General features: G+C 38.0%; 1 protein-coding gene across 5 annotated transcripts in view; it reads left to right on the forward strand.

The window, feature by feature from the left end:
• Positions 1–26,334, forward strand: part of carm1 (coactivator-associated arginine methyltransferase 1) — a 78,202-nt gene that overhangs the window by 14,376 nt on the left and 37,492 nt on the right. For all 5 annotated transcript variants that reach the window (XM_057861011.1, XM_057861008.1, XM_057861010.1 and 2 more), the window contains exons 3-7: positions 11,770–11,876; positions 15,760–15,864; positions 20,783–20,893; positions 25,004–25,181; positions 25,355–25,445. In XM_057861011.1, the coding sequence (XP_057716994.1) occupies positions 11,770–11,876; positions 15,760–15,864; positions 20,783–20,893; positions 25,004–25,181; positions 25,355–25,445 (592 nt within the window). The remainder of the gene's footprint in view (positions 1–11,769; positions 11,877–15,759; positions 15,865–20,782; positions 20,894–25,003; positions 25,182–25,354; positions 25,446–26,334) is intronic.

A 26,334-nucleotide genomic window follows, 5' to 3' on the forward strand; every position in this document is an offset into this window, starting at 1 on the left:
TTGCCTCCTCAGCAGCCACCCTCCGCAAACATGTTGTACATGTCGGTTGGCCTCTAAGCTGCGGCCGTCTGTAACTTTTCTGAAGCCGAAGTATTCCGATACCAGCGATTTTGTTTTCTTCGATGGGGATAAAGTTCAGGAGTTTCACCCCCTCCAGCCATTGCGTAGCACAGCTGACTCACTGACATTGAGCAACAACCGGTGGGGGGTGGTTAAGCCTTACAGCTGCAAGCGAGGATTTCTCTATGCATTTTTGGGACGTAAAAAAATCGCTAAAACCGCAGGGACGGTATGACGGAAAAGTTTTGCGGTTTTAAAACCTTAACGTTTACAAACCACGGTATACCTTGGTTTAATTGCGACAAACCAATATTTTAAGTTGGGTACTTGGTTTTGTCGGTTAAAAGTTTTTGATTTCTTTGGAATTGTAGGCTCTTCTTCTGGCTCGTCAGGACACCTTTTGCCCATAAAAAGCTGTCCAAAGACATGTTTTTTTCAGTCTTCATCACTCGCGTGTGGTTTTATTTCCGGGCACAAATCAGATGCGCCTACGTCATTAGCGAGGACAACCGCATATAGATATAATAAAATTAACTGCAAATAGATCTAAAAAATTAGATGCTAGCTCCAAGGATTTCTATGACTACTTTCTATCCAGTGTTATTATTATATCTATAAAGAAGACGGGCAAATGGGTGTGTCAACAGGCAGAGGCCAGAATGCGGCCGTTAATGGTAAATGGTACCCCAACATACAATCACTTAGACACACGATCTTTTCAATATCCTACGTAAAATTTGACTCGCCATTAGTTTCTACATCCAACGACATGCTCGAAATACGACGACATGACAGCGCTGTAGATGGACGCGCGGCGGATTTTCTTGGGAGAGAAATCAACACAGGTTTCAAAAAGGTTTGTACAGGTGGTGAAACAAGGAAAAAGCTTACCATTGAAATGAAGATGCAAATGATAAAAAAATATGAGCATGGGTTGCGCATACGTGAACTGGCTCAACAATACAGCTGTAGAATGCCTACGTTCTCCACGGTCCTCATCTGACCTCAGTTTGACAGTCTTTATAAGTTACGTTGAAAATTATGATTGGGGTAACATCGCCAAAGAAATCGCCAGATTCGTCAGGTTTTCATCATTTATTTCAGAACTTGTCCAACAAAACACGCACACTGTCCGCCGCAGTGGACAGAGTTCTCAGCAAAGCATTAAAAATGAAAGTAAACTCTCAACCTCACCGCTCCCTTTCTCTGTCACGTCAGCAACACAGTGTGTTCAGTGTGTTTTTGGGCTTTGGAACGAATTCATTGAATCACAATACATTCTTATGGGAAAACACTGCTTGACATACGACTATTTCGACTTACAAACAAGGTCCTGGAACGAATTCACTTCATATGTGGAGGTACCACTGTATTAACTAGAGCTGGGAATCTTTGGGCACCTAACGATTCGATTACGATTCAGAGGCTCCGATTCGATTATAAAACGATTATTGATGCACCCTCCTCCTTTATTTTATTTTTTTTAAATGTTTTGTACATTAGTTCCAAAATTGTTCAAAAATACTCTCAGGCTAAACCAAACTACGATTTCAGTATCAAGTTAACATTTAGCAGTAAACAAATATACAAAAATAACAGTAAATAAAAAAACTCCAGTCCCCATTCTGTATCAGCAGCTTTAAACTACATTCAATTAATTTATTGTTGTGAATCAACCGTTAAAGTTATTAAAATTGCTCCCGTTATTCCATAATTTCCCTTTTGTCTACTTTCGACATGTGAAAGTTTTAAAACTATTTTAAAGATAGATTCAAGTCAATATTTTACCGCTTTAGGAGTATTTTAGTTAAAAAGTTAATTAGGTTTGCTTGGAAGGTTCGCTACAACAGCCCTGCAGGGAAGTGTACTGCTTTAAGATGGTGGCCGTTTACTAACGCCCGAATCTAGTTTTTTGTAGGTGTTCTGCTAACGCAACATAATTTATATTGCATCTAGTCCTATATAAATGATATCTACCGTAACATTATGTGGATGTACTTTGTAGCAGCTTTTCGGCAGCAGTCAGGTATGTTGTTGTGTTTTTTTATCTCGTGGCATGAGTTGAGCTAGAGCCGTGAGTTGAGCATTGGCATTACCCGAGGGGCCGGGTAATGAGAAGCATGATGTTTAGCTACTCTCGCTCCGTTCCTCATTGACCGCGCGGCGCGCTGAGTGTGTTGTACTTCCGCTTTACTTGGCATATTTCAATAATCGGAATTTGGATGTTTGTGAATCGTTCTCGAATCTTCCACGGCCGAATCGCGAATAATCTAAGAATCAGAAATTTTGCACACCTCTAGTATTAACAATACAATAAAATTTACTTTGGTGGAATGAATTCCTAAAATTTCGAGAAAACATTAAACATAATGTGCCTTTTGGAAGGAAAAAAAAAAAAAACTTCTTTTAGAGGAAACCGCAAATAGAAAGTGGTTTTTAAAGATAAATGTTTGTATGAGTTATAATAATTTCATATTATTACCCTTCTTGATGTTTTCATTTTTATAAAACTTGTACAATTAGTAGTTATAACTAGTAGGTCGCCATTATTGGTGACGAGTCGGCATGTACTGGTATGATATTCTGTTGGTATGATAACCTTAAGCCAAAATATTTTATTAAAGTATGCTTATATCTGGGTTTAAATTTTCCATTGAACAGGATTTTTATTTTTTAAAAACATATTAGCAAATTGGAACATAAGTGTAATGTTAAGTTAAAATAAATAACAAAATATTCTAAATAAAATTAAAATAAATGCAATCCTTTAGCTGAGCCTTACCCCCGCAGCCACACCTCAACATAATTTTCATCTGAACTATCTGAACTTCTAATAATTGAATTCTTTTCCATAAAAAACACGTGTGTATGACTCGTAGCATGTTTACATTATACACACACTCTTTCTCAACAAAGACAATTGCCAGAGAGGAAAAAAAAAACATGTTTTACCCACGCTAGACACACTGGAGTTAACTCTCGTAGCTGGTGGGAAACGTTCATGATAATGTTTATTCACCTTTAATTTGGTATAAATGCAAAATCATATTAGAGGTATTGCTTCCTCGGCACCGCCCTACGCAAACATGTTACATGTCAGTCAGCCCAGTCGGCCCTCCTCCTCTAAGCTGTGGCCGTCTGTAATTTTTTTCTCTAGCCAAAGTATTCTATACCAGTGATTTCGTTTTCTTCGACCCGCCATCGTGTAGCACAGCTGACTCACTGACACTGAGCAAAAACCGGTGGGGGAGTGTTGAGCCTTGCAGGTGCAAGCAAGGGATTTCTCCATGCATTTTTTGGGGCATAAAAATCAGCGGATACTTTAGTGACCGTATGAAGGAAAAAAATTTCGGTTTTGAAACCTTGACGTTTTCATACCATGGGATACCTTGAAACTGGTAATGACGATGCAATGCACTCTGGGTGGTGACGTCATTGGGATGCGCTGCCGGGCTTCCAGAGTATGGCTCTTGCGACATAAACATGTCATGTGTTCAGCCCTTTCAATTTGAACCCGAGAGGAACATTTATGAGCAGGCAGCACTGTCGATTGTTTTCAAAACGAGCAGCAAAAGCAAAATGAATAGGAAAGACGGGATGGGATGAGACGAGAGTAGGACAAAACTGGTGCACTGCCAAAATGGCAGAAACGTTTTACAAAAGGCAAATTTGTGTGCACTTGGCCAAAGGGGGCAAGCAAAAATATTAAGGCATTTATTAACTTGTTAACTTTGAGCCCTGCATTGACACATGTGGAATACATTGTCCCACTATCACTATTTTTTCCAAACTAATTAACTGATTAAATATTGTGAAAAGGTATTCAAAAATCAATTATAAATACTCAAAAAGATCCATAATTATTGAAATTGTCCAATAAAGATAATTTTTGTAGTGGTTTGGCATCAAAACCCCCACACATTACAGCTTTTTTTTTTTTTTTTTTTTAAATCAAGTTATCTCCTAAAGTCACTATGCGCAACTGAGTATGTTCAAAATATCTCAAGATGTACCTTCTATGCTGTGATACCGGAGCCCTTTTACAAAATGCGTCATGTTCTAAAGCTACTTCTTGAATGAATGAATGACATCCTGGCGAACCAGTCCCGTGATTAGTTTGGGCTGCAAACCAATCCTGTGATTAGTTTTGAGCAACTCGCCGACATACCACCTTCAACCAGCTGAAACGTGCTTTCACCTGGTCGTATATTTGTACAACAGTGATCCCTTGTTTTTCGCGGTTAATGGGGACCAGAACCCGCCGCTATAAGTGAAAAACTGCGAAGTAGCGCACCCCCGACCCCCCCAAATTTATTTATTTATTTTTTGATGTGTGTTCAATGTATTTATTCATATTTAGCTTTGGAAAGAGATACGTATAAGACAGGTTTTTTCACTTTTTTTCCCCCCCAAAGTATAATTAAAAAAAAAAGGTATATACAGTGGTACCTCAACATACGATCGTTTCGACACGCGATCTTTTCGACATCCGACGTGAAATTTGACTTCCCATTTGTTTCAACATCCGACGACATGCTCGAAATACAACGATTTTTGACAGCGCCACTGTTTTTGTTTTGCCGGAAGACAGACGGCTGATTTTCTTGTGAGAGAAATCAACACTTGATCCAGAAAGAATAGTGCAGGTGGAGAAAAAAGAAAAGGTGATGCTTACCATTGAAATGATAGCAAAATATAAGCATGGTGTGTGCATCCGTGAACTGGATCGACAATAGGGTCGTAGATTGTAGAATGTTGATCTCGCCCGGCAGTCCTCCTCTGTTCGCCAGTCTTTATAAGTTAAGGTGACAATTGTTATTGTGGTAACATCGCCAAAGAAATCGCCAGCTTCGTCACGTTTCTAATCATTTATTCCATAAACTTGTGCAACACTGACACAGCATAAAAACAGAAAGTAAAATAGAGTGCTCTCTTGCTCGTCAGCCCTGCGGTGCGTTCAGATACAGCAAAAAAAGTCCGCTACATTACAACCTGATTTCGTTACATTATTAAAGGTATTATTATTATTTTTATTAATTCATAATTTATTTGTTTTGCTCGTTGTAATTGCTACTTGCAATAGTAAAAGCAGCATTTATTAAGGATTTAGTGTAGGTTTTTGGGCTGTGAAACAAATTAATGGAATTATAATGTATTCTTATGTGAAATTCCTGCTCGACATACAAACAAGGTCCTGGAATGAATTACTTCGTATTTAGAGGTAACACTGTATATATTTTAATAAATGTTTTTTTTAAGCACTTGAAATGTAATAATTATGATACGGTTTAAACATGTTAGTGTCCCACTGAATTATTTTTAAAGAAGAATAAAGTAGTAACAAAAAAATGCTTGTCCTTATTACCATATTTTTCGGACCATAAGTCGCAGTTTTTTTTCATAGTTTGGCTGGTGGTGCGACCAATACTCAGGAGCGACTTATGTGTGAAATTATTAACACATTATGATATCATTTCACATGTTATTTTGGTGTTTTGGAGTGACACTGATGGTTTGGTTAACTTGTTAGCATGTTCTTTATCCTATAGTTCTCTGAATAACGTAATAGCTATCTATGGCCACGTTCGCGTTCTGCCTTCGGCAATGTGTGTTCAATTGTATTATTGACTTTTTCATATTGAAATGCATTCTTTTAGTTTGTGGCGCTTTCACGCCCACGTGAGGGCGCACTCGCACTTGTTTACGTTTAGAAGACCGCTCACACGCCAGAAGAAGACGGACAGCTACGCAGCTTGAGTGAGTGGGCGAGTTAGCGAGAGAGAAACACAGCTGCGAACCTACGTTCATTGTTTATGCTTTTAAAATATCTCTACAGAGGCAACGTCTGTGTGTATCATCTTTTCTGTTGTTGTGTGTTTTCCGCCCGCGATCGGACATTTAAAGCCAGTTGTGTGGTTGCTTGAACGATGTGCAAATGCTAGTGAACGCGTACTAACTAGGGGTGTAACGGTACACAAAAATCTCGGTTCTGTACGTACCTCGGTTTTGAGGTCACGGTTCGGTTCATTTTCGGTACAGTAAGAAAACAAAATGTAAAATATAAATGTGCTAGTTGTTTACTACACACTTTTGTGCTTTCAACAATAGGAACAGTAGCCTATACAAAGCTAAAATTCTCCTCAAAAAGTAGCGGGTATTTAAAGATAATAATCCAACAACAATTTGCCTTTCAGACCCCGCGTATTGGTCAGCTTTCTTTCTGAAAGAAAGAAGAAAAAAGAAGTTCTGTGCTAAAGAGAAAAACAATCCCAATGCCAAAGATTTTAACATGTATTTTACAAATGAAATGCCTCAGTGAATCATTTATTTTTCTTATGAATCGTTTTCAAAAGCTTTATTGGTGGATTTTCTCAAGTTAAAGCGCCACACAGAAATTAATAAATTTAATTGTGTAAGCAGGATCTGTGTATTATTATTTAATTACAGGTGTTTTAGCTAATTTCAATTTATTTTATTTAAATGGCCTATTTTTTTTTTTTAATTATGTGTTTGTATTTTGCAAATGTGATGTACTATTCATTTATATTGTATATTTTATGTTGTATAACTTTAGTTCCTACTAAGCCTGAACGATATATCGTTTAAAGGGTATGACAACACCTGGGGAAATGCTAATATTCCATCATTTATCCATAAACGCATGCCTTTTGGATTCATATCATGCCACTTAGTGTAATTACACACATTGCAACACCAAGAAAATGATAGAAATTTGGATCGATTGTCAAGCTAAAAGGACCCGCCCACGAGATCCCGGAAATCTAGCATATTGTGTGCGTGACGTCACTACGAGGAAACAACCGGCTCAGTGCTTAGTACTGAATGGCGGCGATGATAGCGGACAATTTTGTTTCTAGTTGCAGCGACGAATCCGACGCAACGAACATTCTTCTAATGGTGACAAGTAGAGTTATGAACCTTTCTCTGGTATTTTGGGTTATCAGTTTGAGCCCAAACGAAAGCCAATGCAGCCTAATGAAAGGATCATTGAGAGGAGCAATCACACTGATGAAACACCGGCAACATCGGCTGGGAAACACCGAATGGTTTGTTTTGCATTTCTTTTTGTGAAGCTGATACACCGTGACCACAAAATAATGTAATGTATAGAATAATTATCATTTATAGTGCTATCATAGGTTTTCGCTCTGCCAACAGACACAAATATGAATGGGATTCGAGGATTTGTTCTATATATTTTACGAGCGATAATTTATACATGTGTCCAGTCCTATATCCAATGTGTGATATGTTTTTATTATAAAAGAGTACTCACTCTGGCCATTTCGAGCTTGGCTGCTCTGCTCCTTTGGTTAGCCAGGGGTGGTCTCATCAGAGCCAGTCGTCCTCTTTCTTGATATCGCGGACATTTAGATGGCTGCGCGTGTATGGTGGCTGCTTTCATCAGCAATTTCTTAGCAAAAACTGATTTCATTTGTCCATAGTTCGAATAGCTTTCAGGTGTAAAATGCGCACCACACAAAACCGTGCCGGAGGCTTGGTCTGCAAAATTAGCCCTCTTAGCACGGAGGAACTTTACTCATTGTCTGCGTAGTCCAGCTCTTTTTCTCGCGTTCAGGAACTCATGGGTACTACATTGCGACAAATGGCTATTTGTAAACCACATAGCATGACAGGTTTGAACCATTTTAGCGTTTTTTTTTTGATAAAACACGAACGCAACTCTCTCGTCGATAAACAACGATTGCACCTGCCTCGACCTTTCGTTTCCTTGTTATGACGTCTCCACCCCATTCGGCTGTTTCCGGAATACATTCGGAAATGTTCGTAATTTTCGATCTATTTTCGATAATTGCTCATGAATGCGATTTATTTTTTTGTTAACTTTATTAATATTTGTTATCTTGCCACATAACGGTTCTATTGATATCTCACAGCCCCTTAGTGTTTTAATACCCTTTAAACATCGCCATCGCGATGTGCGCGATAGTCCCATCGCAAGCACGTGCGATAGTTTTTATTTATTTATTTTTTAATCCACATAGGCCTTGCTTTCTGATCTGCGCACAGCCTCACACCCTCCCTCTCCCAGGCCTTTGTTCCTCTCAGTCACTGCGGCACTTGCTTATTAAAGTTAACATGGCTTTGATCTGGCTAAAGAAGCAGACTTCACACGGGCATCTGTCAATCATTGTTTAGCTTGTTAAAGAGTTTCTGCAAGGAAGCCGCGCTGGAATGAATGTGTGTATGTGTGGAGACATTGGAGACATATAAATGCCAGAAGTGATCATGAGGAGTTTGAAATTCCTACATGTCACTCTAACGGTCACAGCTAAGGTAGAAAAACAGAAGCATTTAATAAAGCCAAGCATTTATCTACTACAGAACTTTATTCTTGTTCAAAAATGATTTGGTTGGACAGTTATGTTTAAAACTGATCATAATTATGACTAGGGCTGCAGCTATCGATTATTTTAGTAGTCGATTAATCGATGAACTAGTTAGTTCGAATAATCGAGTAATCGGATAAACATGGAAAAATTAAAATACCTGAGCTAGGCCTCAAACGGTATAAAGAAAAATAATAATAAGGATTTACATATTTACGACAAAAGAGCAATTGGCTAACTTACATAGCAAAAGTCCACCAGCTTAAATGCTATAAAATACTAACTTTTTTTTGTTTTGTTTTTTTACAATGCTCTTAACAAATGGTTCAGACACATATTCCCACAAAAATTGGCTAAATATACCTTTAACCTAGCTTATGTTGGTCTTAACAGGGAGCAGCTGGATTTGGCCATGTAAAATGAGGTACACTAGAGGGCAGTGTATCCACCCAAATCAATGAAACGAAATGCAAACACTTTCGAAAACAAACCATTACAACGGCACTTTAATTAACCGAATACTCGAAGCAGCAAAATTTAATTCGAATCTTTTTTTCTCATCGAATACTCGAGTTAATCGATTAATCGTTGCAGCACTAATTATGACATTTGAAGTGCTTAAAAACCATTTATTTATATACATTTTTTTAAAGCACTTTGGGGGGGAAGTAAGAAAAAAAAAACATGTCTTATCTGTATAGTATCTCTTTCCAATGCAAAATCTGAATAAATACATTGAAGACAAAAACACACACACACAAAAAATAAATTGGGGGGTGGAGGGGTGCGCTACTTTGCGGTTTTTCACTTATCGCGGCGGGTTCTGGTCCCCATTAACCACGAAAAACGAGGGATCACTGTACACTGTGGTGATGGTGAGTCATCCAAAGTCTTTCCAAACAGAAGTCATCTAATGAAAATATCGCAATATAATATCGCAATATATTGCAAACCCCCCAAAAATCGCAACAATAGTTTTTTCCAATATCGTTCAGGCCTAGTTCCTACTTGTTTTGTTGTGGTAGGAGGGTTTTGTATTGAACACGGGGCCATGTTGGATATTATTACAGCAGAGAAGACAACTGTAAATCAACAAAGACAAGTCAACTGTGTCCCGATATACCACTCAAGAGGTCTGATGGTCAAGAAATTTTTACTAGATGCTTGAATAGCTGTTTGGAAAGACTTTGGATTACTCATCATGACCACAGTGTACAGTATTCCATCGTTTTTCGCGGTTAGTAGGGACCAGAACCCGCCGTGATAAGTGAAAAACCTTGAAGTAGCGCCCCCCCCCCCCCCCCCTTTTTTTTTTTTTTTGTTTGTTTTTTTTTTTTTTTTTTTGGTGGTGTGTGTGTGTGTGCTCAATGTATTTATTCAGATCTAGCACTGGAAAGAGATACATATTTTTCTCACTTTTTTCCCCCCAAATTTGACTTTAAAAAAAAAAAAATATATATATATATATATATATATAAATAAATGCTTTTTAAGCACTTCAAATGTAATAATTATGATCAGTTTTAAACATAACTGTCCCACCGAATCATTTTACAGAATAAAGTACTGTAGTAGAAAAATGCTTGCCTTTATTAAATGCTTCTGTTTACATGTAGAAATTACAAACTCCTCATGATCACTTCTGGCGTTTATTTTATGTCTCCAACGCCTCCACATTCTCCCCCCCACAGACACACACGTTCATTCCAGCCCGCGCTTCCTTGCAGAAACTGTTTAACAAGTTAAACGATGATTGACAGATTGCTGCCCGGCTTCTTTGGCCAGATCAAAGCCATCGTTAACTTTAATAAGCAAGTGCCGCAGTGACTGAGAGCTGGGAAAGGAGGTGAGAGGATGTGCGAGGGAATGAAGCAGAACAAATGTTTGTGGATTGGAAAAAAAAAACTATTGCACGTCCTTGCGATGATTGTTCAGGCTTATTATGCATATATGCACCGGCATCGTCACAAATGTGATCACACAAAGCGCAACAACAAATCGCATGCCCACATTTCCTCCTTCATCTGAGTCCTCACAAATAAACATAAAATTTTGGGGGGGTTTCGGCCTCGTGCCTACAAATAAAACATAAAATTTCGGGGGGGGTTCGGCATCGGGCAAGCAAATCAAGTTAATTGATCTGGCTCGGGCTGCGTCGGGCTTTAACACCCGCCGGCCGGTTGGGTCGGGCTGGATTTTTTAGGCCTGATCTAACTCCTAGCGTCATGTAATGTTCGCACCGTACACCTACTCAGCCTATTGTATTTTAAATTGCCTTTCAAGATGACATGTCTGTTCTTGGTGCTGGATTCTATCAAATAAATATCCCCCAAAAAATGCGACTTTTACTCCGGTGCGACTTATATATGTTATTTTCCTTTTAATTGCACATTTTTTGGCTGGTGCAACTTATACTCAGGTGCGACGTATAGTCCTTAAAATACGGTAGTCTCCAGGTCACGAACGAGTTCCGTTACTGCGCTGGTGACGTAAGCAAAATTTCTGCCCTTTAAGTACCCCTATATACCCCCCAAATCACAAAATAACGATCCAAAAATTATTGTATTATTATTGTATTATTACGTGCCGTTGTACTGTCCTAGCCAAGATGTTGGAGCTAAGTCCTAGCTAGACAGTGAGCTAAGCTCCGAAAATACGATGTCAGACGTCTGTGTGGTTTGCTGACTTTATTCAGCTGCAACATCAACAGTTGCAGAATGAAACCAAAATTAAAATGAAATTAAATCAATTTCATCTTTCATAACAGCAATACAAATTTGCGTTTATAAATAGCTGTTGATACAGCAATAAAAATCCATACACACGGTTAGCAGCATATCAGTTGGCTTCGGCACATCATTAGAAACAATCACATAAACTTGCTCCAAGTATTTGACCACAATTGAAAACGCACAATAAACGGTACAAAAGGTGTTACACTGTATACAGTGGGGAGAACAAGTATTTTGATACACTGCCAATGGGAAAACCCATTGGCAGTGTATCAAATACTTGTTCTCCCCATTGTACATGTGTTACCTCTGTGGATGCATCACAAGCAATTATTTACCGGCGAAATATTTTTGTTATCGTCATAGTTGACAAAAACAACAATCCTCTCTGCTTATCCCCAGTCCTTCAACCCAGATTGTTTGTATTAGAATTGAATGGCGGTTAATTTAGCTTCTTCTGTCATTTTTATATGGCCATATTATTTTAAGTAGGATGATCTTAAACTTTCTCAATACTGAAGTGCTTTGAGATAACTTACCCAGAAGTACAATTTTATATTTAATGCTTGACATCTAATAGCTTTCTCTTGTCTGTTCAACTTCAGACTTTCAGTCTTTTTATAACGTCTTGAAGAACTGTCGAGGTCATCTTTGTGAGCGGTCAGTTTTTAGTGACAGAACAGAAGAATCATCTGCTGTACAGTACTTCCAGGTAAGTGCGAAATATAAATTCACAAGAAACTAAATGGAACACTCAGAAAATCTATAACCCCTTCCTGACAATGACAACATAAATATGACTTTTTTGTTGACTACAGTACAGGTGAACCTTGATTTTTGTAATCTGTTCCTAACGGAATGGCTAAAACGGAATCATATGAAAACTGTATCATTATTTCCAATTGGAATGAATGTAAATTTAATGAATCCGTTACAGGAACCAAACACTGAAAAATAAATACATCAGAATAGGGCTGGGCGATGTATGAATATAAAAACTATATTGATTTTTTTCAAATGTGGTATACAGTGAGGAAAATAATTATTTGAACAACCTGCAAGTTCTTCCACTTAGACATCATGGGGGCGGGGTCTGAAATTTTCATCGTAGGGCCATGTTCACTGTGAGAGACATACCAGAAATCCCAGTGCATGATTTTTTTAACAATGAATTTGTATGATACTGCTGATATGCCTTTAAAACGTCCACCTTCACTCCACTTATTCTCCTAAATTAGAAAGACCTGTGTGAGGTGGTTGCTGCATAAAAACACCTGTCCACCCCATACACGACTCCAACTACTAATGTAGCCAAGACCAAAGAGCTGTCCAAAGACCCCAGAGACATAATTGTAGAGCTCCACAAGGCTGGAAAGGCTTTTGGGGCAATTGCCAAGCAGCTTAGTGAAAAAATGATCCACTGTTGGCGCAATTATTAGAAAATGAAAAAAGCTAAAAGTGACTGCCAATCTCTCTGACTAAGGCTCTAAATGATCCTAAAAGGTGAGGAATCAGCCAAGAACTACACGGGAGGGGCTAGTCAATGACTTGGTTTGAAATCATGTATAACACGGAATGTTCCTCTGATTAAACCAGCATGTGTCCAGGCCCGTCTTAAGTTTGCCAATGACCATTTGGATGATCCAGAGGAGTCATGGGAGAAAGTCATGTGGTCAGATGAAGCCCAAATGGAAGCTTTTGATTTTAATTCCACTCATACTTGGAGGAAGAAGAATGATGAGTACCATCCCAAGAACATCATCCCTACTGTGAAGCATTGGAGTAGTAGCATCATGCTTTGGGGGTGTTTTTTCTGCACATGGGACTGGACGACTACACTATATTAAGGAGGAAGGGAGGATGACCGTGGCCGTGTATTGCGAAATTTTGGGGAACAACCTCCTTCGCTCATTTAGAGCATTGAAGATTGGTCGTGACTGGGTCTTCCAACATGACAATGGCCCGAAGCACAGAGCCAGGATCACCAAGAACAGGAGGCATATAAAAATTCTGGAGGGTTCTAGACAGTCTCCAGATCTAAACCCAACAGAAAATCTATGGAGGAAGCTCAAACCCCTTGTTTCTCAGAGACAGCCCTGAAACCTACGTGATCTAGATAAGATCTGTGTGGAGAGGTGGTGCAAAATCCCTCCTGCAGCGTGTTCAAACCTGGTGAAAAGTTACAGGAAATGGCTGACCTCTGCAATTGCAAATAGGGCTGTCCCAAAAGACTAATTTTCTCCTGATTAGTCTGCCGACTATTTTTACGATTAGTCGACTAATCTAATAATAAATTTTTTTTTTTTTTTTTTTTTTTTTTTTTTACTAATTTAGCAATGAAATTTTTGTTGACGCTTATCAATTCACAAAAACATATTGGAACACTTAAATTATTAAAGTACAAATAAACACATAAATAACAATAATAAAACACAAATAAACAATGAGTTCAAATGCTGATAGAATTAACTAGTGCAAAAAAATGGAATGTAAACAGATTCAGAACACTGACTTCGCATTTCCAACATGATTCAAAACAATTCTTAAAAAAACACCTAGCATTAATATTATAGTATAGTACTATATATAATAGTATTATAATTATTATAATAATTGTTCATTGCCAATCAGATTTTTCGTAAAGGGTGTCATTTTAAAGGTATTCTTAGTGTAGAATCTGAATTCTGAAGTGTGTGGGATTAACTCCAGAAATCGCTATTTATATGACGAACATGACATGCTTTTATTTTTTTAAATGTTCAACGGAAGTACGTTCGCTAAACCGCTAACTTCAGCTTTACACTCCGCAAAAAAAGCACTTTTTGTCATTGCATGTAGATGTAGTGTCAGTAATAGATTTTTTTGGTCATTTTTTTCGTTTGCAAATGCTGTTAACCAGCGATTTTTCATGTTTGAAGTGTCACCTTTTAACCGCAAGTTTGCTTTCACGAGACGACTGCCAGTGTTTTATAGCAGGCTAAAGTAAGTTGCCTCCCCCCCCCCCCCCCCCCCCCCATTCACCTCAGTGTAGCAGTGCTAACTTTACAGTGTTTAATATAGATGTGTTTTCTTATTTTGTATGTCTGAACTTTAATTCTACAGCGTGTTGATAAAAGAAAGGAACTGGAGTCTCATATGCCACCAGCACGCACACACCAATGTATGGACGCACGCACACACGTGCGCAGTGATAAAAAGCAGCCGTGAAAATTACCGTCCTCATTTTTATTTGCCGTGCGATAAATGGACTCATTGCATATCGTGACAGGCAACTTCAAAAAAACATGTCGTTAGTTAGTTAGTTAGTTAGTTAGTTAGTTAGTTAGTTAGTTAGTTAGTTAGTTAGTTAGTTAGTTAGATGGACTTACAAACTGGGTGACGGCGCTTTAGGTGTTTATTTACGGCTGACGTGCAGTCAAGCTTGGCATTGAAGAGACAGGACAGAAGAGTGTACTCTCCTTTGTTTCTTTGAAATAAGTCAATGTTTTGGACCCTCTGGTGCGCTTTTTTGGCTTTGTGTCGCTTTCCCCGCTTGCATACAGAGCGTCCGACATTCTGAACTTTCCACGCATATATTTTTTTAACCCTTCGTTAACCGTCGATGGGATGTTGTGCTCGTCGACGGATTTACGTCATCGATGACGTCGACTATGTCGACTAGTCGGGACAGCTCTAATTGCAAACAAAGGCTACTGTAACAAATATTAATTTCGATTTTCTCAGGTGTTTCAACTACTTATTTGCGGCAGTATCAAACAAATTGTTAAAAATCTCCAGCTTTGGTCTCTAAGTAGACAAGCACCTACAACGATTTTTTTTTTTTACCCGCGACCCCTGTGACGATAAGTGGTTCAGATGAATAAATACATTTTGTATTATATAAATAGACTTGTATAAATAGCATTTGTCATACAATGTAATCAATTGAAGTATCTCGCTTTTTCTTGATTTTATTTATTTATTTATTTATTTTTTTACTTTTTTGCTGTCGCTGGATTTTTTCGAATTGGTCTGCAAAGTTTTTCAGTTGTGTAAATATACATAAATAGTGTAAAACATACTGTATATATATATTTTTCCCAATGTGGTTATGGATGATTTTGTTGCTTATTCACTCCCACAGTGATAGACAATAAAATCCATTTGAAGTGGCAAGGCTGGTATCACGTTTAACTGGCAGTGACGCTGGCAGCCCCCCCAGTGAAAATGAATTGGACATCCATCGCCATCAATGGGAGCCAATGAGATCATGCTTAAAAATTCATTTTTTACCTGATCTCGATCCTCTAAAAATTATGTTATCGGGCGGTCGGAGACATCCTTAGTCTAAATAATACTTGATTGTGTGTTGAATAAATTGTGACTCAACCAAGTTTTCGGTCGCTTTCCCTCATTCAAATATTGAGTGATTAAGTCGATAAATTCTTTTTGAAACACCCTGTACATTTTCCTTCTCATTGAAACATCTCTTTGAATAAAAAATTGGCAAATTTGAGGCTTTTGAGGGGCACAAATGTTTTGTCAATGCTTGTTGGAATTATTCTGATAAAGTCTTCTCCACTTTTTTTCTTTTTTTTTATTTTTTTTTTATGCAGTTTTATGGCTACCTCTCACAACAACAAAACATGATGCAGGACTATGTGCGTACAGGGACCTACCAACGGGCTATTTTGCAGAACCACGCCGACTTCAAGGACAAGGTAATGAGATGTGTTACATTGTTTCCCCCAGAAAATTTGCAAAGCCTGGTGGTAGTGAAGCCATGTTTTTGTAATAAAAAAGAAATCCTAAAAATGTGAGATAAAGATGTTTTGAAATAATGACTTCCGTGTTATCGTAAACCATTCATCAACAATACTTAAATGTAGTTTAGGGCTGGAGCGATCGATTATTTTAGTAGTCGATTAGTATTTCAACTAGTTCGATCGAATAATCATATTAGGAATATTAAATGCATTGGAAAATAAATTTTAGGAGATGTAAAACAAAGGCTTGATAAGATTGCACTTTCAAAAGTGCGTTAAATGCTAATACAAAATAAAATTCCTCAGTGTTTCTTAAAACTATGCAGAATTTCACTTTCATTTAAATATAAATTAAAATACCTGAACTTAGAGTTAAACGGTAGAATAAAATAATTGAATGAGGATCCAAGTACAACAAGAGAACAGTTGGCTAACTTGCATAGCAAAGGTCTGATAGCTTAAATGCTATAAAATGCTAATTTCTTTTAATATGCTCTTAAAGAATCGTTCAAACACATATTCCCGCAAAAAAAAAAAAAAAAAAAACGGCTAAATATACCTATAAAGAAAATTACGAATGCAGAAACATAGCAAAAAAATATTGGCTCAAACAAAAACTTCTCTTTTGTTGGTCTTAACATGGAGCAATGGGATTCAGCCATGTTAAATGAGATGTCATATTCATTGTTGCCACTTGAGGGCAGTGTATCCACCCAAATCAATAAAAGTAAAGTTAAAAACTTTCAACACAAACCATTATAACGCCACTCGAATTAAATGAATACTCGAAGCAGCAAAATTTGATTCAAAGGTTATTTCTAATTACATTACTCGAGCTACCTGATTAATCATTATAGCACTAATGTAGTCTAACAAAAAAAAGCACAATCTTGAAAAGCTGTTTTTTTCCAACACACAAAAATATACAATTAAAAGGAATATCAATTGTTTTCAGTTAATTTAAACCCTAACAAATCTTAAAACAGGCCATTGCTTGCCAAATTAAAAAAATATAATATCAAAGTGCAAACTAGCATGGCCAAGGGGTAAAAACCATCCAGTAAAGTGGTGGTGACTTAACTCAAAGTGTTCATCTGCTCCCTTTAGAAGCTTGCTTTTTACAGCCTTATTTTTCGCAATGTTGGTGAAGCCTGTATTTGGGTGGAACCCGTTTGCTGCGTCAGTCTTTCGACAGGAATCTGAACACACAGACTGTAACAGTCAGACAGTCACCATCACCAGAATACATCATTATTTCAAAAAGCGTCATTTCTTTGAAAACACATGGGTCTGTCCGACCTGTGAATTAAACTCTTATCCGATACCGGATCGGATTGGCTCCATCTCTACCCATCATTGCTATGTTTCAGGCAGCACATAAAAGCACATACAACCCAAATTCCAATTAAGATGTTGTTAAACCTGTTAAACATAAATGAAAACTGAATTCAGTGATTTCCAAATCATGTTCCACCTACTTTATATTTAATGGAATATACTACAGAGACAAGCTATTTAATATTTAAATTGATAAACTTTGTTTTTAAACAAATAATCATTAACCTAGAATTTCATGGCTGAGGCATATTCCAAAACAGCTGAGTCGTGTTCATGTTTAGCACTGTGTTTTGTACATCACCTTTTCTTTTAACCCTTTAACACTGGACGTGTCGGCGGTGACACGTTTGCGCATATAATCTTTGAAGCCCTGTCGTCACACTGTAATCAGAGGTGGGTAGTCGCATAATATGTACTCTGGTACATTTGCTTCTTGAGAAAAATGTACTTCTAAGAGTAGTTCATTAAGCCATACTTTTTAATTTCACTTGAGTAGATTTGTGTAAAAAAAAAAAAAAAACGCTGCTTTTACTCCACTACTTTGGGCTACACAAGAGTCGTTACATTTTTCCTCTTTATTCTACATATTTATTTATTTTTTTGCTAGCGATGCCATTGCCAAGAGTAACGCTACTAATTTCACCAATGAGACGTCACAACAATAATCACACGGCTCCATTACACCAATCAGACGCAACCTTGCCATTCTATGATCACGCCATCCTGTTCAATCACGCGGTGTCTTTATAGAACCGTAACAAATTAAGTATTTGACATAGAGCGCTGCCCTCAACATGAATCGAAAGCGCAGATTTAAAATTCTTTATTTCTTTGGCTTAATGTGCTTATGTGATGGGTTTTTGTACAGTATCATTTAGAGCTGGGAATCTCTGGGCACCTAACGATTCGATTACGATTACGATTCAGAGGCTCCGATTCGATTATAAAACGATTATTGATGCACCCCCCCTCCTTTTTTTTTTTTTTTCAATGTTTTGTATATTAGTTCCAAAATTGTTCAAAAATACTCTCAGGCTAAACCACACTACTATTTCAGTATCAAGTTAACATATAGCAGTAAACAAATATACAAAAATAACATTAAATAAAAAACTCCAGTCCCCATTCTGTATCAGCAGCTTTAAACTACATTCAATTAATTTAATGTTGTGAATCAACCGTTAAATTTGTTAAAATTGCTCCCGTTATTCCATAATTTCCCTTTTGTCTACTTTCGACAAGTGAAAGTTTTAAAACTATTTTAAAGATAGATTCAAGTCAATATTTTACCGATTCAGGAGTATTTTAGATAAAAAGTTAATTAGGTTTGCTTGGAAGGTTCGCTACAACAGCCTTGCAGGGAAGTGTACTGCTTTAAGATGGCGGCCGTTTATAACGCCCGCATCTAGCTTTTTGTAGATGTGCTGCTAACACTACCAAATCTATATTGCATCTAGTCCTATATAAATGATATCCACCGTAACATTATATAGATGTACTTGTAGCAGTTTTTCGGCAGCATTCAGGTATGTTGTTGTGTTTTTTTTATCTCGTTGCATGAAGACCGCGCGGCGTGCTGAGTGTTGTGTACTTCCGCTTTACTTCGCATATTTCAATAATCGGAATTTGGATGTTTGTGAATCGTTCTCGAATCTTCCACGGCCGAATCACGAATAATCTAAGAATCGGAAATTTTGCACACCTCTAGTATCATTATAACAACACTTCATATAGATATGGCGGAAAACACTCAGGTGACTTGAAGTTCCGCTCTGAGACCCCCATTTTGGCCAAATTTCAAAATTGTTCGATATGCATGTGTGATACATCATTGGAAAGCTTAAAATCTCAATTTTCTGGGGGAAGAAAATTTTTTAACGGGAGGGCGTTTAAAAAAATTTTTTTTTTGTCTTTTTGAGTCCAAAATGTTGATTATAATTGGCTAGTGAAGAAAACAACAGTTTGGACATGAATGTTATGGTGTCGTGAAAAAAAACGGACCCAACCAGGCCATTGTGAACATTTTTTTCTTTGAAATATGGAGGCAACAGCAAAGGCATGCAAATTCTAAAAAAAATACTGTAGACCCAGGTGTTAAAGGGTTAACAACATTCAATAAACGTTTGGACACTAATTGTTGAAGCTTTGTAGGTGGAATTCTTTCCCATTCATGCTTGATGTACAGCATGAGCTGCTCAACAGTCCGGGGGCCCCATCGTAATATTTTATACTTCATAATGCACTACACATTCCTACGAAGCTACACTGTTGCAACACGTGCATAATTAATTTTGGATTGAGGTCTGGTCTCGGTCGTGGTTAAAATAAGCAGGGGCACCTATGAAAAGACTAGGGCTGCAGCTATTGATTATTTAGGTAATCGATTAATCTATCAATTAGTTGGTTCGAATAATGGAGTAATTGGACATTTAATGCGTTGCAGAATAAGTTTTAGAAGATGTAAACGAAACAAGTGTTTATGCCTGGAATCACATCCATTTTGGCTTGCTAAGATTGCACTTTCAAAAGAGCACTAAATGTGAATACAAAATACAATTCCTGAGTGTTTCTTTAAACTATAGACAAGTTTCCTGAGCGAAACATGGGCGCCGTCATCTTGGAAAATTTCTGCTCCGAACGTCCGGTTTAGACAAAATATTATGTTACAACAATATGAAAGGCAACAAGACGTTTAATGCGCAACATTTTAGCTTTAGTATTTTTTGAGCACCGGACATATGAAAATGCAGGGATAGGAAGAACATACCTTTCATAACACAGCAGCAACATGGCAACAAAAACACCTGGTCTTTGTGGTAGCACGAGCTTGGTTCCACATCTGCCTTCATGAACATGTTGTCCTCCCCTGTCGTGATGATTGCAGATGGATGCGGTATTTCCAAATTGTCTTTTTTAAGGGCTTTTGATGAGTAATGTTACTCCAGCTCCAATGTTTTTTTGGATGGAGAAAATGTAAAACAAAAGTCGCGAGCAGATATGCGGAAGTAAATAGGAAGTACCTCGGAAACTTGTCTATAAATAACTGGGCGTGTCACTCGTGGAGCCAGTTGTATTTTTGTCATCATCAAAGGTGAGTTGCATAGCATTGCTTATTTGCTATTAGTTTAGCGCCACAAAGCTAACCATTTGAATTATTCCCTAGCACGTTTTGGCGAGCCCTAAGAGACTGACCAGCTCGCATCGTTGGCGAGTGTTGTGCAGACAACAAAAAGTCGAAACCATCCACATCTGCCGGAAATATTTTAAACAAAAACACAACGAGTCCAGGATTTTGTAGCTCCAAGTCGCAGCAAAGAAAGAAAAAAAACGGGTAACATGTACAACTCTAAAAGATTGATTTTTGAAATTCTTTTTGATTATTTTTTTGGGGTGTGATTTATCTTTGTTTCATGTCTTTAATCGCAAAAACTTGTCGTTTGCACAGGGCTATGTGGACTTTCCAGATTCCTGTACACGTTTTTTTCCCCCAAATCATCCACAGATATTATGTTGATAGCTCGCATTTTTTCTACAGATCGTGCTTGATGTTGGATGTGGCTCTGGAATTCTGTCGTTCTTCGCAGCCCAGGCCGGCGCTAAGAAGGTCTATGCTGTGGAAGCAAGCACAATGGCTCAGCATGCAGAGGTGCATACAAAAGAAAATACTTATGAGTAGGCTGGCATAATATATTGTTTGAACATCACCGTCATGAAGTGTGCTAGTTCCATCACAGGACGTGCAAATATTTTTTTGTTGAACACGCAAACTTTTGTTTTGCTTCATAATGCTACATTATTGTAGTTGTAATTGCTATGCTTTTACAAGGGTTGGATCATTTTCATATACAGCAATATTCATCACTCACAAATAAACCCCCTTAGCCTGGATTAAATGGTATTATATAAATAAAATACAATGGTTGTCATGTTGAGTCACCCAAAGTCTTCCCAAACAGGGCTATGCAAGTCATCTGGTGATTTTTTTTTTATAGTTTTATCATCGCTATATACACTGCTCAAAAGAAAAGGGAACACTCGTTTAACATGTTGCAGATCTAAATGAATGAAATATTATATGAAATACTTTGGTCTTTCCATAGATTAATGTGCTGACAACAAAATCAAACAAAAAATACCCATGAAAATCAAATGTATTAACCCAGGGGTCCCCAAACTTTTTCCTGTGAGGGCCACATAACTTTTCCCTTCTCTGATGAGGGGCCGGGTCAGTTTGTAACAGAAAAAGTGTGACGATTGCAGGAGTGCCTAAAGGTAAAAATTTATTGCCACAATCAAATAACCCATTCTGGATTATTCACGGAACAAAAGTAAATATATATATATATATATATATACTAGTCCTTCTCATAAAATTTGCATATTGTGATAAAGTTCATTATTTTCTGTAATGTACTGATAAATATTAGAACTTCATATATTTTAGATTCATTACACACAACTGAAGTAGTTCAAGTCTTTTATTGTTTTAATATTGATGATTTTGGCAAAAAATTCAAGAAAAAACAAAAATCCTCATCTCAAAAAATTAGCATATCATGAAAAGGTATTCTAAAGAAGCTACTAACCTAATCATCTGAATCAACGAATCAACTCAAAACCCCTGCGAAAGATTCCTGAGGCTTTTAAAAACTCCCAGCCTGGTTCATTACTCAAAACCGCAATCATGGGCAAGACTGCCGACCTGACTGCTGTCAAGAAGGCCATCATTGACACCCTCAAGCAAGAGGCTAAGACACAAAGAAATTTCTGAGCAAATAGGCTGTTCCCAGAGTGCTGTATCAAGGCACCTCAGTGGGAAGTCTGTGGGAAGGAAAAATTGTGGCAGGAAACGCTGCACAACCAGAAGAGGTCACCGCACCCTGAGAAGTGGACTGACTCTGGAGTAGAAACATCCAGAGTCACCGTGCACAGGGGTGTGCTTCTGCCACTTTTGAACCTGAAACAGCGGCAGAAGCACCTAACCTGGGCTACAGAGAAGCAGCACTGGACAGTTGCTCAGTGGTCCAAAGTACTTTTTTCAGATTAAAGCAAATTTTGCATGTCATTTGGAAATCAAGGTGCCAGAGTTTGGAGGAAGACTGGGGAGAAGGAAATGCCAAAATGCCTGAAGTCCAGTGTCAAGTACCCACAGTCAGTGATGGTCTGGGGTGCCATGTCAGCTGCTGGTGTTGGTCTACTGTGTTTTATCAAGGGCAGGGTCAATGCAGCTAGCTATCAGGAGATTTTGGAGCACTTCATGCTTCCATCTGCTGAAAAGCTTCATGGAGATGAAGATTTCATTTTTCAGCACAACCATGCACCTGCTCACAGTGCCAAAACCACTGTGAAATTGTTTACTGACCATGGCATTACTGTGCTCAATTGGCCTGCCAACTCTCCTGACCTGAACCCCATAGAGAATCTGTGGGATATTTTGAAGAGGAAGTTGAGAGACACCAGACCCAACACTGTGGAAGAGCTTAAGGTCGCTATCGAAGCATCCTGGGCCTCCATAACACCTCTGCAGTGTTACAGGCTGATTGCCTCCATGCCACGCCGCATTGAAGCAGTCATTTCTGCAAAAGGATTCCCAACCAAGTATTGAGTGCATAGCTGATATAATTAATTGAAGGTTGACTTTTTTTTGTATTAAAAAACACTTTTTTGTATTGGTCGGATGAAATATGCTAATTTTTTTAGATAGGGATTTTTGGTTTTACTTGACTTTTTTTGCCAAAATCATCAATATTAAAACAATAAAAGGCTTGAACTAATTCAGTTGTGTGTAATGTATCTAAAATATATGAAAGTCTAATGTTTATCAGTACATTACAGAAAATAATGAACTTTATCACAATATGCTAATTTTTTGAGAAGGACTAGTATATATATATATATATATATATATATATAATTTTATTATTTTATCATATCATATATCATATCATATAATAATAAATAATAATAACACTATCAAATAAATAGATAATAACCAAATAACCATCTCTGCGTTCTTCACAGAAAAAAATCCAGGAAATAAATAACACTATTGAAAAAAATAATAATAATAATAAATAAATAAATATTGTTGAGGGGGCCGGACCAAATGTGGAGGCGGGCCGTATCAGGCCCGCGGGCCGTAGTTTGGGGACCCCTGTATTAACCCATTTATGTCTGGATTTGGAGTTATACTAAAAAATAAAGTGGAAAAACACACTACAGGGTGTTCCAACTTTGTTGTGATGTCCTTTAAACAAGTCAAAATGAGGCTTAGTAGTATGTGTGTCCTCCATGTGCCTGTATGATCTCCCATTCAACGCCTGGGCATGCGCCTGATGAGGCGGCGGATGTTCTTCTGAGGCATCTTCTCCCAGATCTGGACTAGGGCATCACTGAGCTCCTGGACGATCTGAGGAGCAACTTCGAGGCTTGTAGGAAATGCCAATAGAGAGGTAGTTACTCCAGGAGAGCTGGATAGGGCCATAGAAGATCCTTATACCCTCGGCAGGATCGATATCCACTCCTTTGTTCAAGGAGGAACAGGATGAGCACTGCCAGTGCCCTGCAAAATAACCTCCAGTAGGCCACTGGTGTGATTGTTTCTGACCATACAATCAGAAATGGGCTCCATGAGGATGGCCAGAAGGCCCGACATCTTGTAGTGAGTCCTGTGCTCATTGCCCATCACTGCAGAGCTCGATTGCCATTTGCTAAGGACCACCAGAATGTGCAACTACGCCACTGGCTCTGTGGTCTTCACCGATGAAAGCAGGTTCAACCTGAGCACGTGAGACAGACGTGAAGGGGTCCGGAGATGCCTTGGAGAATTTTATGTTGCCTGCAACATCAATCAGCATGACCGGTGCGGTGGTGGGTCAGTGATGGTCAGGGGAGGCATGTGCCTGGAAGAAAACACAGACCTCTACAGATTAGATAATGACACTCTGACTGCTATTAGGTATCGGGAGGAAATCCTTGGACCCTTTGTTATAAGCTACGCTTGTGGGTTCCTCCTGGTCCACAACGATGCCCAACCTCATGTGGCTGGAGTATGCAAGCAAGCAGTTCCTGAAGGAAGAAGGAATTGATGACATTGACTGGTGCACCGCACACCTAAATCCAATAGAACACCTGTGGGAATGTTACGTTTAGTTCCATCTGGCGCCGCCAGGTTGCTCCTCAAATTGTTCAGGAGCTTAATGATGACCTGGTACAGATCTGGGAGGAGATCTCCCAGAACACCCTCTGTCATTTCATTAGGAGCATGCTCAGGCGTTGTAGGGAGGTACTACAGGCACATGGAGGCCACACATACTACTGAGCCTGATTTTGACTTGTTTAAAGGACATTACATCAAAGTTAGATCAGTCTTTAGTGTGTTTTTCCAGTTTCATTTTGCGTATAACTCCAAATCCAGTACTCCATGGGTTGATACATTAATTTTCATGGATAATATTTGTGATTTTGTTGTCAGCACATTCAACTATGAAAAGGACAAAGTATTTAATAAAAATATTTCAATCCTTCAGTATCTTCAATGTGTTACTTTAGTGTTCCCTTTATTTTTTTGAGTAGTGTATATCACAATGCATCGTAAACCCCCAAAAAGTCGCAATGGCAGTTTTTTCCAATAGCGATCAGCCGTATCTAGGATTATCATTTATTATCTCTGTGAATTGACTTCCTGTTTCTACTGAAGAATATTCTCACTTACTGTATTATTTCTGCCTCATTGAAAGTGTGTGCTACCCTACAGGTACTGGTTAACAGTAACCGTCTAGGGGAGCATGTGGTCGTTGTACCAGGAAAGGTGGAGGAGGTGACGCTTCCTGAACAAGTGGACATCATCATATCCGAACCAATGGGCTACATGCTTTTCAATGAGCGGATGCTAGAGAGCTACTTGCATGCGAAGAAGTTCCTTAAACCCAATGGTAAACTATATTTTTTTGGGTAAAACAATGTATAAAATAGGATTAGTTGATGTTTTTAAAATTGCATGATCAGTTTGTGAAATTCTGATGAATTTATAATTTTTTCCTTTATTTTTCCTTCCCCATTTTTTCCTCTCCCTTGCTTTCTCTTTCTCTCGTTCTTGTGTTTTTAGGTAAAATGTTCCCCACTGTTGGGGATGTTCACATTGCTCCTTTCACAGATGAGCAGCTATACATGGAGCAGTTCACAAAAGCCAATTTCTGGTGAGGAGAAAGAGGCAAGAAATGATGTAGATCAGTTTTTGTAGTTATAAATGTATACATGCGTGTAAATATACTTTTTGAATAGATAACCACTATACAGTGATCCATCGCTACTTCGCACTTCAAACTTTGCGCCCTCAGTCCATCGTGTTTTTTCTTCTTCTTTTCAATTAAAAAAAATAATAAATGCAGTGTTTTATAGAGCTACCCGATCCGATCACGTAGTCTCGCACTCTCGCTCCTGCCGCTTTTCTTGGTCTGGCAGTGCACTGGAGTTGCTTATTAAAGTTAACCATGATTAACAGACGTTAAGGTCTGATCTTGCTAGACGCTTGGAAGCCGAAACTTAAAAGTGCAGCATGCATCAATCATCCTTTATCTTTTCAAACAGTTGCTGAGGCAACTCATTGTTTGTAAGTGAGCAGCTTGAGCGGACTCACTCAATGAAACATTTAATAAAGACAAGCATTTTTATGCTTTATTCTTGTTCAAAGATAATTCGGTGGGACAGTTACATATTCAAAACTTATTGAAATTATTACACTTGAAGTGCTGAAAAATAATTTATTAAAATGCATATACACATAATTTTTTTAAAATTATACTTTCGGGGGAAAAAAAGTGAAAAAACATGTTTAAATGTATCTCTTACGAATGCTAAATCTCAATAAATACATTGAACACACACATAAAGATAAATATACAAGGGGCATTCAAAAAGTAATGCACTCAAGTGCATTGCTCATACAGGATTTTAACGATCTTGTTTATATTTGGCACAAACTTGATAGGACACACCTTTTTGCGATTGTTATATGTGTTTTTCTTATTTTAAGATTTTTAAAGCTTTAATTAACTCATCTGCATAAGTTTTGTTGTCAGGATTGAC

This window comes from Corythoichthys intestinalis, chromosome 16 (genome assembly GCF_030265065.1).
Source record: "Corythoichthys intestinalis isolate RoL2023-P3 chromosome 16, ASM3026506v1, whole genome shotgun sequence".
NCBI classification, from domain to species: domain Eukaryota; kingdom Metazoa; phylum Chordata; class Actinopteri; order Syngnathiformes; family Syngnathidae; genus Corythoichthys; species Corythoichthys intestinalis.